General features: G+C 44.0%; 1 protein-coding gene across 3 annotated transcripts in view; it reads right to left on the bottom strand.

The window, feature by feature from the left end:
* cdk19 (cyclin dependent kinase 19) overlaps positions 1-14678 on the bottom strand; it is a 77373-nt gene that overhangs the window by 35055 nt on the left and 27640 nt on the right. For all 3 annotated transcript variants that reach the window (XM_088626830.1, XM_088626829.1, XM_088626831.1), the window contains exons 3-6: positions 14293-14403; positions 13553-13693; positions 1802-1859; positions 11-142 (exon numbers count right to left, since the gene is read on the bottom strand). In XM_088626830.1, coding sequence (XP_088482956.1) covers positions 11-142; positions 1802-1859; positions 13553-13693; positions 14293-14403 — 442 coding nt within the window. The remainder of the gene's footprint in view (positions 1-10; positions 143-1801; positions 1860-13552; positions 13694-14292; positions 14404-14678) is intronic.

The raw sequence follows: 14678 nt of genomic DNA, 5'->3' as shown, positions 1-14678 counted from the left end.
GCGCGCTCACCGATGGCCTTCGTGTAATGCCGCGCTCCCAGCAGGAGCTCGGGGGCTCTGTACCAGAACGTCACCACCACTGGGTCCAGGTCCGCCAGGGGCTTGAGCGGGGAGTTGAAAAGCCTTGCAAAGCCCATGTCAGCTGCACGCAGAAACAAGAACAAAGGAATCAGCCTTAGACCAAACGTACACAAGACATTTTAACGTAGATGCTGGTCATCAGCAGGGCATGGCAAAATTAAACTGTGCAAGTATAAAATAATCAAACACAGGGCTGTACACCTCTAAAACAATTTGACAACTCAAATCTATTTTGCCATTGCATGACATTTTGCTAAATCCCAGGTGACGTTTGTTTTAGTTAACATGATGTCTTGGTAATGTTAAAGACAGAAAAGAACAATTCATACAGATCAATGTGTAACAGCTATTGTTTATGCATTCGCTTTCACAACATTCCCTGGTTACTTCCACTGTCGGGTTTCTGTGTATTGTTTATAACCTCACTTCCAGGGGCAGTCCATTTACTTTCTGTGCCTTCACACACACACACACTCTCTCCCTGCCCTGAAAGCATGCCTTTCTACACTGTCAGGCCCCACGTCAGGCACAGAGCTCGGCTCACATCTCCATAGCGCCGTAAATCAAAACAAAGGCAGTAAAATAAACTCATAAACCAGACATCCAGCACAGCCAGGTCAGAACAAGCTGCACTGACCAGATTTTGAGGGCTTTTGCTGATAAAACAAAAATTAAAGATTAACTTTAAACCTGTTTGCTCTGGTGAAGATTTGTCTCCCCCCTGCCTTAAACATTTAAACAGGAATTCATTTTTCCAGAGTGAAAAAGGTTTGCTCCCTTAATCCTTCACGGGTACACAGTATCCACCAGCAGGGGTCTTGCACCATGGCACTTTTGTAAAAGTCGTGTTTTAAAACTTAATTAAAAATTAATTTGGGCAGTGACACCCAAAAAAACAAGGGTGTAACCTAACTCAGATAAGTAATGTGACCTTCAGTGTTGGCAACCTTTTGCAAAACACTGCTTCATAAGCACAAGAATGATTGAATATCTTCCACAGGATACTGCACACCATGAAACACTTACAAATTCCTAACCCATGTTCATCAAAAGCAATACGAGTGAAGAGGCTGTTTGACAATAAAATGGAAACTCTCTCAACATTATCTGAACTAGCATTCACGTCCTGTGCTGTAACTCGGCTCCAGGTCTTGATTGCAGATTCTTGGCAGGGCCTGGGGACAGGTTTGCCAGCTGGTTTAATACCTTCTAACTGCACAGTCACTGCCAGGAAGCCGCGATAATCTCGCTACTCTGACACGGTAAACATGGTATAAAAACTCACGCCGGAGCAGCGGAGTTAGTCAAGGACTGCAAGGTCACCTGAATGGTGTTAAGTGCGATGTTACACACGACACGGTCTAACCTCGGTCTAACAGCAGTGAGACCAGGAGGCCGCGAGGAATCTAAGGGGCAGTGGATGTGTCTGGTGCCAGGAGGTGCCTCTATACGTGCAGGTCTGCGAGAGTCCTGAACACGCTACCCGGGGACATGCTGAGACTGACTTCCTTCCAGAAAAGGCTGGAGACGATTCTCAGATCAGTTCCCACAACGAGCTTGATTGGCAAATGTCCTCAAAACGTTCTTCCCGAGGAGACCTGTAAGCCGGTTCCGAGCGACGTTGTGGCACAGTATCTGCTGGATTTTCATTAGCCACTTGTTTGTGCTTTGAGCGGAGGTTACACAGGGCAAAGGGGGAAACTCATCTTGCTTTACTTACCGATTTTCACTCTTCCTCTCTCTGGCCCCTCGCCCATTACCAGGATGTTGGCTGGCTTCTGAAAGGGAAAGGAGAAGGTGTCTTAGACACTGAGAGTTCCTCTCCCAGAAGCAGCCAGTCCCCCAGCTTGCCCACTGCGCAGCACGTTCCCGGCACACAGACACACTCCATTTACATCCGGAGGACAATTGTTTTTGCACTGCACACCGTGTGAGACACGGTGAGAGATTAACTTGTAGTTTAACATTCTTCCAAAGTCTGAATACAGTAAGCAGAGACAAAGAAGCGTGGATATTCCAAAAGGCAGGGGAAAAAAAATATTTTTTCTATTTATGAGAATGACAACCATTTGATTTCAGCTGAAGGACAAGAGGCCCCTAAAAATGAACACTTCGTCCACTTCCACACAGGCCTGTGTTACGGAGGCATGAACACAACATGTGCAGCCTGCTTTGGTCCAACATCTTGCAGAGCTGGCCGATGAGGAAAGGTCACATGCAGGTGACCCCAGGGCCACCAGCAGCCCAGAGTCGTTCGTGCTCACCCAGAAGCGGGAACATACTGTGCCAAGGGCTGACGCAGAACTTAATGGTGCAGCTCAACAAAGCACAGACATTTATACCGTATATTAAAATAGTAATTTATCATAATGGTTACTACAGAATGAGGGCAAATACTCTCTTTTCTTCTGCTGCTACACAGCCTCTCCCATTCTTGATGTTACAACAGAAGTGAACCACTGAATTGGATTACAGCTGAAGACAACACAAACATTTAGCCCGGGAATAAGACAGAAAACAGTCACTGATTTTTTTTAATGTAATCTCAGCCTGAAATGCCATCCTTTATGAACTGAAACCATCAAATGAGGTATAATGGCTCAAATAAACATTATATGCCAGATGTACAGATAATTACTAGATTATCTGTGTGTCAAATGTCTCATGTAGCAGTGATCTTAAAGTGACACTTCTTAAGAAGTGAGAAAAGCTATGGTGACAGAATGTCATGTAGGTGAGCACTGTCTCGCAGCTCTTGAGTGCTGGGTTCAATATTGGGAAACCTTCTGTATCGAGTTTGCATGTTCAACACGGGGTTTTCCCCTGGAGTTAGTTTCCTCCCAGTCAGATGACAAACTAAGAATGACAAAGTTTCCAGCTACACGAAGATTGATCCATTGTGTCAGATTGCTTTCTTATGAATTGGCCTATCTTTACATTAATAAGCTTCAGCCCTGTCTGGAATCAGACATATAATAGCAAGTTGTTAAGTCTGCCCTCTGTACGTTTTCTCTCCCTCTCTGCTGGCCCTTTCCTGGGAAAGACAGCCCTGCTCTGTTCAATTGGGTTGATATAATTATCCCTGTCTACAGCTGTACTCTGTTTCTGGGCTGTCAGTCACCATTCTGGCTCAGCGACTGACCACCCTGGTTTCCTGGCTGAGCCACAACAGGTCCTTCCTACAGACACCTCCCAGGGACATCGCAGGTGCATGACCACAGAGAGTCAGGACCTCGGTTTAACATCTTATCTGGAAGATGGAGCCTTTGTTTTTACAGTATAGTGTCCCCATCCACTATACTGGGGCATTAGGACACACACAGACTGCAGGGTGAGCACCCCCTGCTGGCCCCATTAACACCTCTTCCAGCAGCAGCCTTAGGTTTTCCCAGGAATCTCCGATCTAGGTACTGACCAGGCTCACACTGCGGAGCTTCAATGGGCAGCCAGCTGTCAGCTTCAGGGTGATATACTGTAGTTGTAGTCAATTTGTATACTGTCCAATGTGTAAAATAATCAATACAGCTCTGAAATTCAGAGAGAGAGAGACCCTAAGGCATATGGCAACAAATATTTAAAGAACATTTGGAAGGAGACTGTCAATGTAATCCTGGATTTATGGAACACTGTCCAGTGACAGTCAGGATGCACAAAAGATTTTTACCAAGGACATAAAAATTAGTTTCAGTCTATTTACGCTACATACCTTTCCCCCCCTACACACTGAGCACTGAGGATTAATAGTGCCACTCTGCACTGAAAAAACTCAACAATGCAAAATGTAGGAGACTCTGGCCTTCTTCCATTTCAGGACACTCCCTGTCAGACACCGTGTTCTGTCTGTGATCCCGCATGTCGCCTCCTACTCATCTTCCTCTCGGAGCAGGGACTGTTACTATGGGAACGGCCCTACTAACGAGCTGCATGATGCAAATGTATGAGGCACCAGGCTTTACTGCGCTTCAGAGAGTCTGCTCTTGCAGGTGGTGCAGCGCACACAAACGTGGTGCCCGAGCCTTTGTGAGCAGAGGAGTCTTTCATGGAAGAAAGGGGGGAGCCTACAGTCAGGAATGAAAGTTTTCCTTCGGGTGATTCATGGGATTTTCTCCCTAATTCAGTGTGATACAGAGGTGCTGTACATTGAACACCTGAATGGACATCAGGTTTTGTGCAGCTGAGGTTTTTAAGCCACGAGTATTAACACCCAACAGGCTGTCAGTAAGAAAGCCAAAGAACCAACAGGCGAACGCAGCTCACTCTTAATACAACAGCTTCGAGACTAAACCGGGTTACTGTGGGAATAGCCAGGAACTTTGCTGTTGGTGTCCTGAGCTCCTGCAAAATGAACTTCTCAGACAGTGAATTTCAGAAGTTAGACAAAAAATGCATTCTTCAGAGCTGAAACACTGACAATGAGTTTTAAAAAGCTTGCAATATTTTAGGAACTCCCACCCTCCTTGCTAGGAGACCTTAAATAGTGTATATATATAAAAAATTCAATGGATGGTTTGAATAAGAATAGAAACAATTGTGGTAAAATTGCACTATCACTTAATGCCACCTAATAACATCACTTCCCTTTTCCCTTTCCATGTTTCTAATGATGTCTTCCACATTGATACATCTATAGTTCACTTCAGTATTGTTGGAGAAATTTCATTTTCAAACATTATCCATTGCTTTTCTAAACTGGGGAAAATGCCTTTTACTAGCTAATGCCTGTCTGATGTCAGTAGAGCCAGTAATTGTGCACAAACTACGTGAAAAAGTTCTAACTTTTAATAATATTCCCCCCCCCCATTAACTTTAAAAAGTAATGCCTTATACATGTAACTTGCAGCTGTAATGGACTGCCTTTTAAAGTAACTTTCCCCGACACTGTCCGTTCTCGCACGCTGCCGGGCTGTGCCCTTCTGACAGACGATTCTGGATTCTGGTGGATGCTGCTGTGCTTCAGTCGGCTATAGCACTTCATAAAATCCGGGTTGGGCTGTGCCGTCACCCTGAGGTCATTCATGATGTGCCATGAGGTCTACCCCCCCCCCCCCCGAACGCCCTGCCTCAGCCCCCTCAAGAGGAGCACGTTCCCCGAGCATCATGTGAGCTTTCATCTGCTGTGAGCTCAGAGGAGCAGGCGAGTTACTACAGAGCACATGGGATGCCAAGGAGGTCGGGGTTTGTTACATAACAGCATCAGCGGACCCACAGGCCGCTTGGAACAGCGTGTGTAAGAGAAAACTGGTAAAACACTGACACGCCGATACCAGTGGCCGGCTCGGCTCTTTGTTGGCAAAATCGCCCACAATGACAGCGAGCCCAGAGGTGCTGGGGGCCGGCCCTCCCCCTCGCTCAACAGGCCGGCCTGCCAGAGCCGGTCGATGGCGTATCCCCCCACTCAGCACGGGCAGCCCGGGCCGCTGGCGCCGCTGGCACCCGCGCGCCAGTCACGTGCTCTCATCCCGCCCGGCCGCAGCGGCCGCGGCGCACAGAAGAGACGATCTACTTCCCCACGTTGACTGAAGGCCGCCGCTCCGCCTTCGCGCAGAACAATCAGTCCAGCCCTGCAGACATGACAAGCAGCACTGCGGCCTTCAGGCCGACACATCCGAAACAGCGCCGCACGCGAGAAAGAAACGACAGGACGTGTCACCGAGAACCAGCCGATGCTTCTGCCGATCAACTTTTAAGCAAAAATGATTCTTTCCAGGATTTAAAAGGAGCCGGTTTTTCTATCTGCGCTGTGTTTTGTGGAAAGATGGAAGATATTCCGTTTGGAGAGAACAACCCTCCTTAACCAACCTCTGTTCAGTGGCACTGAGAACGCCCTTGCAAAGCGTGTTCAAGTTTCAAGTTTCAAGTTTATTGTCATTACACTCATATACATGGTATATGGTATAACGAAATGCTATTTAGCTAGCTCTCGGACATAAGTAGTACAAAGAGAATATCTGATGTCTGATGAATATCTGATGTCCAGTCATGATTTTTCTCCAGCAGGGAGCAGGGACTCCTTATTCCTCTTATGACATATAAAAGATCCCCTCTGTGCCTGGATGAATGCAAGCTGTTTCCTCTTTAGTGAAATGGCCTATCCAGAGTGGCAACATATGTGATAATGATATTCGCAGGCATGCCTTCCTGTTCCAGACCTGCCCTAATTCACTTACACCTGACTGATCGACTTGCATGACACAGGAAGCCACAAGTGCACAGCTGGTTTTATGCAACAAAAGCACCGATAGGAATACTTTCAAATAATGAACCTGTGGTGGCAGTTGTTCAACATCCTACTTTTTTTTCCGCAATCCCCAGAATTGCACACACGACACCATAAGAAATACACAGACCGAACCTGTTGGGGAAGGTAATCACTTTGAACACAAGAAGAGAGAAAAAGAACACACACTCAGAAATCACAGTATAGAACAAAAACAGTATAGATAGCAGAACTGGCTCAATGCACACACTACACTCCAAAATAAATTATCAGCATTTTGGCAACAAACCTTCTTCAGGACAAGCTGATAAAGGCTTGTTTCCCCAAACGCGGAAAATTAATTACATTTATTTTGGAGTATAAAGTGCATGTTCAGCTGACCCTTCTAATTAAGTCACTTTGAATGACCTTCCAAACATAAAAGGCAAGCTTAAAAAGAGAAAGTACACATTTCAGAGGCCCTTTGACTTACATGTGAAACTCATACAGAGCCACAATCGCAGGAAGAGAAGGCAGAATGTTTACAATAAAGGAACCTTGATAAATGATCAGATCTGTTTAACAAAAATCAGGCCGGGTATTGAAAGGGCTATTCAAGGCAGGAAGGGAAAGGATTATGATAAGACATCACGGCAACCAGCTAAAAACAACAAATTACTTTGAGACGACGTTTTAAAAAGCACAATAAACTAATGTCCCAATGCTAAAAGCCTCCTTTCTTTTTGAGACCAATATTCCAAATAAAGTATGATTCTACTAGTCTAAAGAAGTTTTATGTGTTAGATAGCCTTTCATTAAAAACAATGTTTTGGGAGTTATTGAAATATTGCTGATATTAACGCATATTCAGATCACGAACAGGCAAAACATATTTTTAGGTAATATCCATTGTTTAAATGTGTAAGTGCACATTGTTCTGATTTCTTGGCGACCTCATGAAAGGTCTTTTCATTGACTACAGGTTGACACAAAATGTTCTGATCACATATCTATAGTATGTGTGCTTAAACTTTAAGACCTGACTTGCTCTGGAGGTGAAGCTTTGCTGGTTTTCTGCTCGGGACAGGGCATGAATCCCAGACTAAACTGGCAAGACAGTTCAAAGGCATCAGTGCCTTCCTCATCCTCTTTTTTCTCTGCAGGGGTCCCAGGCCCCTGCCTGCTGAAATTACTAATGACCCCAGAGGTCACCACAATCTGCTTTAATTGACAAGCATCTGTTTTACACTCCATCCATCCATTTCTCACTGCTTCATCCAATTCAGGGTCGTGGGGGAAGCCGGAGCCTATCCTGGCAAACAACGTGCACCAGGCAGGGTACACCGTGGACAGGACGCCAGTCCATCACAGGGCACACACACAGACACCAGGGACAGTTTCCCCAGAAGCCAATTAAACTACCTGCATATTTTTGGACTGTAGGAAGAAACTGGAGCACCTGGAGATAACCCATGGGAACACAGGAAGAACATGCAAACTCCACACAGACAGCACCCCCGGCCTGGAACTGAACCCGTCTTGACACTGCTTTTTCATATTTTTCATTCGTACCCTCAACCCTTCAAGACTTCAGAGCATGAGACTCACATCACCCGCATACCAGAAGAAATGTCAGCAGCATCTGCCAAAAGACTGTCTTCATAAATAATATTTTATGACGGTAGCTAAAGAACATTTACTGGTTAATTCAGATCACCAGTATTTATTTCTTCAAACATTGGTCACACATTTTGTCCACATTGGTCTCAAGAACATGCTTGTTCCTTTTCTGGCTTACAGAATGCAATGGGGTTTCTCTTGCTGGAATAGCCTATCACCAACAACCTGAGGCCTTGAAAACGCTAACACTTCTGAGTCAGCTGTCTGTGGGCCTCATCGCCTCATGGTCAGAGTGGCCGCCCTGAGTGGACAGATACCACACGGGTTGTGTAACAGGCCTCAGCCGACATCTGAAAGATCTCATGTATCAGCACCCATAATTATAACTCCAGTTGCATAACCTGAAAATGCATACCATGCACATTTGTTTCTTAATCTGGAAGATATTGTTACAAATATAGGGGCTAAGAAACTGAAATACTGGGTAGGATAATTAATAATTAAGATAATTAATCATGACACCCCAAATTGTACAAGACATGCCAAAATGTGCCAGAGTGACTGGTATAGTTAGAGGCACACCGGTTCTTTTTCTGTCACAACTCTGGCGATAGAGTAATACATGAGACAGACTGGGAGAAACAAATATTTATTAACAATGACAATGCCACAGACTAAGTAATGCACATCATACAACAAACAAAACGCTGGTTATCCTACTCACAAACAAGGCAACTAAGAGGCCTACTTTCCTGACTAACCAAAAAAAAACTCTTATAACCATGTCTAACCCACAAACAAGAGAGATAAAACTACATCTGAAATTGAACAGAATACACCCAAGAGCTAAATCTCTCTTACTATAAATGGATATAAGATAAGTGGACGCGCCAAAGTTTTTGGGGGACCCTATTTTGTGAAATGCATTACTAACCTGGAGAGGGTGTATTGAAAATGGCATTTCTAAAGAAAATCGGCGTGTCCTTAAATCACAGAAGGCGAGCGCTCTTAAACAAGGTTCCAGGGCTTAGCGAGAATCTGGTCTTTAAGGCCGATCTGATCACAGTCCTCTCACCCGGCACACACTTCTGTTTCTTCCTCACTCGTCCTGCCTCTTTTTGGCTGTCTGCTTCTGCCTACCTGTCTGTCTTTTTCCTGTGTTTCTGGACTGATGAGTCTGAATGATTTACCGAGGAGTTCCTTTACTAGGGTAAACCAGAAGATTACTTCTGATCAACGTCTCTCAGCAAACATCTCAGTCTCTCCACGGTTTCTGGATCCTGACACGCTGCCATAGCCGCAACACCACTGCAAAGATCTGTGACTTTTAAACCGCCGAACATACCCCCTTCTGACTGTTAATTAAGAAACTTTTTTGCGAGCCAAAAAGAAGCAGAAAACAAAAGTAAAGACTGACATGGAAAAAAAATCTCTACAGGGGCAGGACAGCCCACAGAAATATTAAATCTCAGTAGAATAACCTTTTAATTCTGTTAAATTTAATTACAGATACTTCACTCATTCCCCAGAGGGTGAATTTAAACAGCGAGCGATGCAAAACACAACACAGAACAGATACAACAACATTAGTATTTTATTAGTTATAAAAACAGCACTCAGACCATTAAAATGCTTGAGAGTGACAGGCTGTACTATTAAATAGTTACTATTTATAATATTAAATAGTTATATTATTACTATTACAGTATGTACACGCACATTTGTAGAGGGGGCTCTATGCAACAGACGTGATACTGATAAAACATCTTTATTTCATTGTTTGCAAACCTGATTGACTTGCGAAAATGTCTTCCTCAGGGCAAAGCTTCAAAATGCATTCAAACTATTATGATTATGCAAATATTAAAATTGCAGGGGAATGCTAGAGTGATTGGTACAAACAACCCCTTTTCAACTTTTTTCAACTGCATTTTTCAGTTCCAACTCCCTTTCTTATTTTGATTTAGATTTTTTCTCAAAAACGGATTTTCTTGAGGATTGATTGTCAAAAATGTATCTGTGCTTCTATATGCACTGTAACCATTCTCAAGCATGACCAGCGCCACAGGTTTTAATACAGGAACTCTTTCAGATATCTGTATGCTCAGACAGCACGAGCTGTTGATGCTTCTGCACGAAAAGAAACAACAAATGACAGGATCCGAAAACAAGAACGCTGAGAAGTAAGCAATGTGGCTCACTTTTTCACCTGAGGTGGTAATAAGGGCTTTAAGGGGAGGAACATTATTTGAAACTATGAAGGAAAACGGTGAAAGGTGTTTAACTCATGGCTTTTGTTTGTTAAGGCCCAAAATACTTTGGGCACTATTTTATCTCCTTCCTGTTGATAACTTCAGGGAGGATAACTTGACAGCGACACGGCAGCCGCTCTTCACCAGAGGGCTATCAATAAAGGCATTACCACGGTGACACTAATGTCACCTTTTTCAGATCCAAACTGACCAAAGGCAGCACAACTATAAAATCTAATCCTAATCCATAAACTGCTCCCACAGACTGTACGCATTTCATATACATGTATACTGATTGTACCCGTCTTCCACTTCCTGGCTTCCGCTGCCTAGGTCCCAGATTATCACACAAACAATATATTCACACTTCCCACCTGACTAAATTCACCATTCGTTTTTTCAGAAAATGATCACATTTCCCCAACCAAGAAGAAACGTCTAAGCTGGCTGTAAGGCTCGCATATAAATTAAGAGCCTGGAACATGTAACTGACACTTGACAGCTTTAGCGCTTGTTTTCTTTGCGGATAAAAGAAACAGGTGTTGATTTACTGTGGGGGTAAATAATTAATGCCCACGGCTGGCGGCACCGATAACAATTATTCAGATGCTGCTACTGTGCCTTCATGCCTTGCACTCATCCGCATTTCACCTGAATGTGCAGGAGGAAAAAAACAACAACGTCAGCTTAGCGTGCAATTCTAAAATCTGTTTTAAAAAAAAGGAAAGAGTAAGCTGCTGCTTGTTTCATGTCCTGTCCAGGGTGAGGGCAGTCTTGTGCCCTTGTTGGCACTTTGACCCCACCTGTCTGGACTAGGCTCCAGGCTGCAGCCGCCCTGACTGTGACAAGCGGCGCTCTTACAATAGGAAGCTTCTGCCATGATCGCTACATTTTCTTTTTTAATTTAGAGAACAAAACACAACCATTTTACATATGAACAACCATTATTCAGCCTTACATCACAGGCACAAATTCCTGTTTGTTCCCCTATTTTTTTACAATTATATAACTTTTTAACAAAACTATATCCATTCAAAAGAAGGAAGATGTATACGTTTATGAATATGAAAAGGGAGGAGACTATATAAATGTATCTTATTCAATTTCAGCTATTTTGTATCTCAACAAAATCTGACCTTAAAGGTTTAATGTACTGAACCCATCTAGACCAATATTTGACATTTTTTTTCATTTGTAATTTTAGTGAAAATGTTATTTTTTCCATTATATATGTTTTCTTTATTAATTCAATCCAATCATTCATTGTTGGTAGATCTGGGAGAAGCCACTTTCTTGTTATAGCTTTCTTCCCTGCTGATATAAGGATTCCAAACAAATATTCACCAACTCCCCTCCAATCAAAATCCAGTTTACCAAAATATAAAGCCTCAAATGTAAGGGGTACATTCCTTTCAAATATAGTTTCCAGGGCCTCATGTAATTCTTTCTAGAAAAGCCTTATTTTAGGGCAGTTCCAGAATATATGCCAATGATCAACTTGGTTTCCACACTGTCTCCAACACTTAGGAGTTTTCCTCCGTATGGTGCACCTTCTGACTCGGAGTAATGAAAAATCGAACAATGATAACTACATTTTAAAAAACAGAGCTCCAGTGGTTCAGCCGGTAGAGCCCTAGAGAAGCTGTCTGGTCATTGAACAGCCAGCTGAAGTCGGCGCTACATCCTCAGCCACTATGGCTGGGACTCCTCAAGCACCCCTGGCCAAGAGCTCCTGAAGCTGATAAACTGAGCAAACACCAGCACTTGTCAGAGCCGGGCTGAGAGGAGCAGCTTGGGGGGTGAAGTCATGTCTGTGTGTGCAAACAAGTACGAATCCCACATCTCCCAGCTCCACAATTCAGCACAAGCTGCAAATTGCATTGGATGAAGTCATCACTCGATTCAAATGAGTGATAACGCAAATACACATAAGGGCAGCTTATTCGTTTTTCATCTCCATGCAGACCATGGCGAAAGCACTCGGAGATCGGGGACACACACGAAGTGGAGGGTGAAGATGCACACACAAAGATAACTACATTTTTGTTACTTTCCAGTTGCTATGGTTGAGCACAAAGGCATTTCTGTGGTTGGAGATAAGAAAAGGCAGCACAGAGATTAAACTAGTTCGCTTACGATAAAGCTGGCAGGAGATTTTTAACCCATCTAATTTGTGTAATGCAAACAACAGGAAGCAGACATTTTAGCCCTGGCATACCACACAGACTCACAGACCACACACCACATCACACCACACACAGAAAGCAAAGGAAGAAGATGCCTTAAGATATCAGGTATGCATGATCATCTTTAGTTAGGAAAACATTTTCAATTGATATTTCAGTCTAAACAACATGGTGTTTGCTGCATGCAGTCACCTCTTCCCAGCCAAGAAAACTGTTTCAGTAATCCTGTGGATCGGATGCAGAGCGTACATGTCTCTAAGCCTCCAATCTACCCACTCTTTGGCGAGTGTGCAAACACATATTTTAAGGTCAGTGGGCTCCTGCCCGGCTCAGCCAGCTGAAGGGGGTGAGTTCCTGGGCCAGGCTACCTCACCAGCACTGTGCCTCCTGCAGCTTTCTGGGCGAATGTCCCAGATCCTCAGGCCTACCTCATTCTCATACAGGCGTGGCCATTGTGAGCTGAGACGCAGGAGCGATCGGTGCTTTTAAATAGGAAATTCCCTAAATGAAACATATGGCGCTGTCAAACAATGAGATATTAAGCGGAAAAGGGGGACATTTACACAATCTGAGCCCTCGCACTCTCACTCTGCGCTGAAAGGCAGATGTGACGACAGTGGAAAGGACAGAGCAGGTGAAAAACAGCTTTCCCCTGGAGAGCAGTGTGGGAAAATGAAAGGAAGGCCATCTCACGGGACTGTAACGGGAGGTGAGAGTGCTTCTCAAGGTCAAGACCAACAATGCAGTCTGAGCCTTGCACTGCCACTGAAGACAGGCAAAAAATGAACTTCTGTCTGACCAACACGTCCAGATCTGTCGCTGACACACCACAACAAAACCCCTGCGATTTTTCTGTTGTGTGTCTTTCCATTAACTACCACCATTTAGGTAGTGTCCCAGTAAATACAGACAGGAATGTTGGGGGAACTGTCTATAAGCGTGTATCATAGATTTAACATTTGGTGGTTTTGCAGAAGAATGCCTGTCAACAAAATTAAAGGGACTAATCCTTAGCCTTCCTGGAGTCCTGGAGGACGTGCACACCGGTACCCCTCGGCCCTGACAGGTGGTGAACGCCACCGTGAAGCGAAGGAAGCCCACGTGCAGTCCGTGCCACTCCTCACAGTGCGGGGGTGTACAGGTACGCCACACGACTGACGAAGCCCAGTTACTGGTTCTGGGAGTTCCTCACGAGAGCTGGGAAAGGCGCTACTTACGAGGTCTCTGTGAAGCACCCAGTTCGCGTGAAGATAATGAATCCCGTCGAGAATCTGATAAAGCAGTGATTTCACCATCCCCCTGGGCAACTGCATGGGCTTCTTATTGGCCTTGGAGGCGCGGTGAAACTTTATAATATGCTGCGAGGAAAGAAAGAGACATTAAAGACACTGCTTAAAGTTTCTGGATAAGGTACAGCTGTCCAACAGGAATACCCCATTATTTTTCATTTAAAATAAGGGACAATATTTATTTTTAGAATTCAGGAGACTTCAATCATTTCGACAAATTCTCCAAATGATAATGAAGTTGTCTAAGCTACAATTACGGCTTTTGCGGGTAATTAAGAACAGAAACCACAATTATTTCTATGCGTTGTGGGTAATTAAGAATTAAATCGTATACCGCAATTACAGATGACAAATATACGCACTCAGGTGCATACAGAGACATTAAAGTCCTTAAGTAATTAGATTATACGAGTGATTTATATAACTGTTTCTTCTTTTTTGTTTCAGAAACATCAAGGACTGGCAATATTTACTCATAAGGTGTGGTTAGCTAAGTCTCCTGAATGAGTGTTTAGATGACGTGGGTTTGTAGAAGAGTAGGTGTGTGTGCCAAATCACAACGTCTGAGCCCAGGCATGACTCGTGTGAAAATGCTCTGCTCTGTTCCCATATCGCATATTATTCAGAATGAACAGGGTGCCACACCTGGCTAACTTTTTCTGACATACCCACAAATCGTGCTCTGCATAGTCGAAGAGAAGCCAGACCTTCCTGTCGCTGTGAGACAGGAAGACCTTCTGCAGTGCGATCACATTAGGGTGCTTCAGCTCTCGGAGCAGCTGAAAAAGGGAAAGTGCCAACAGTGAGATCACGTCCTCCAAACAAGCAGGCGAACGTGAACTTCTCGCCATATGAAGCTTCACTACCTGCTTACAAGACTGCAAGAGAAAAACTGGGCTGTAAATAAATCAAACTGACTTTCTTTTACTATTTTTGGAATTAAGTATGAAATGAAGCACACCCCTTTACTAAGCAACACTGCCTTAAAGAAAACGTTATACAAGAAGACATTTAAACAGAAGAAGACACTTATTTTAATTAAACTACATATACG

The sequence above is a fragment of the Lepisosteus platostomus genome, chromosome 3 (assembly GCF_059453375.1).
Source record: "Lepisosteus platostomus isolate fLepPlt1 chromosome 3, fLepPlt1.hap1, whole genome shotgun sequence".
Classification (NCBI taxonomy): domain Eukaryota; kingdom Metazoa; phylum Chordata; class Actinopteri; order Semionotiformes; family Lepisosteidae; genus Lepisosteus; species Lepisosteus platostomus.
Note: the sequence above shows the minus strand (reverse complement) of the source record. Positions and strands in the feature narration are given on the sequence as shown.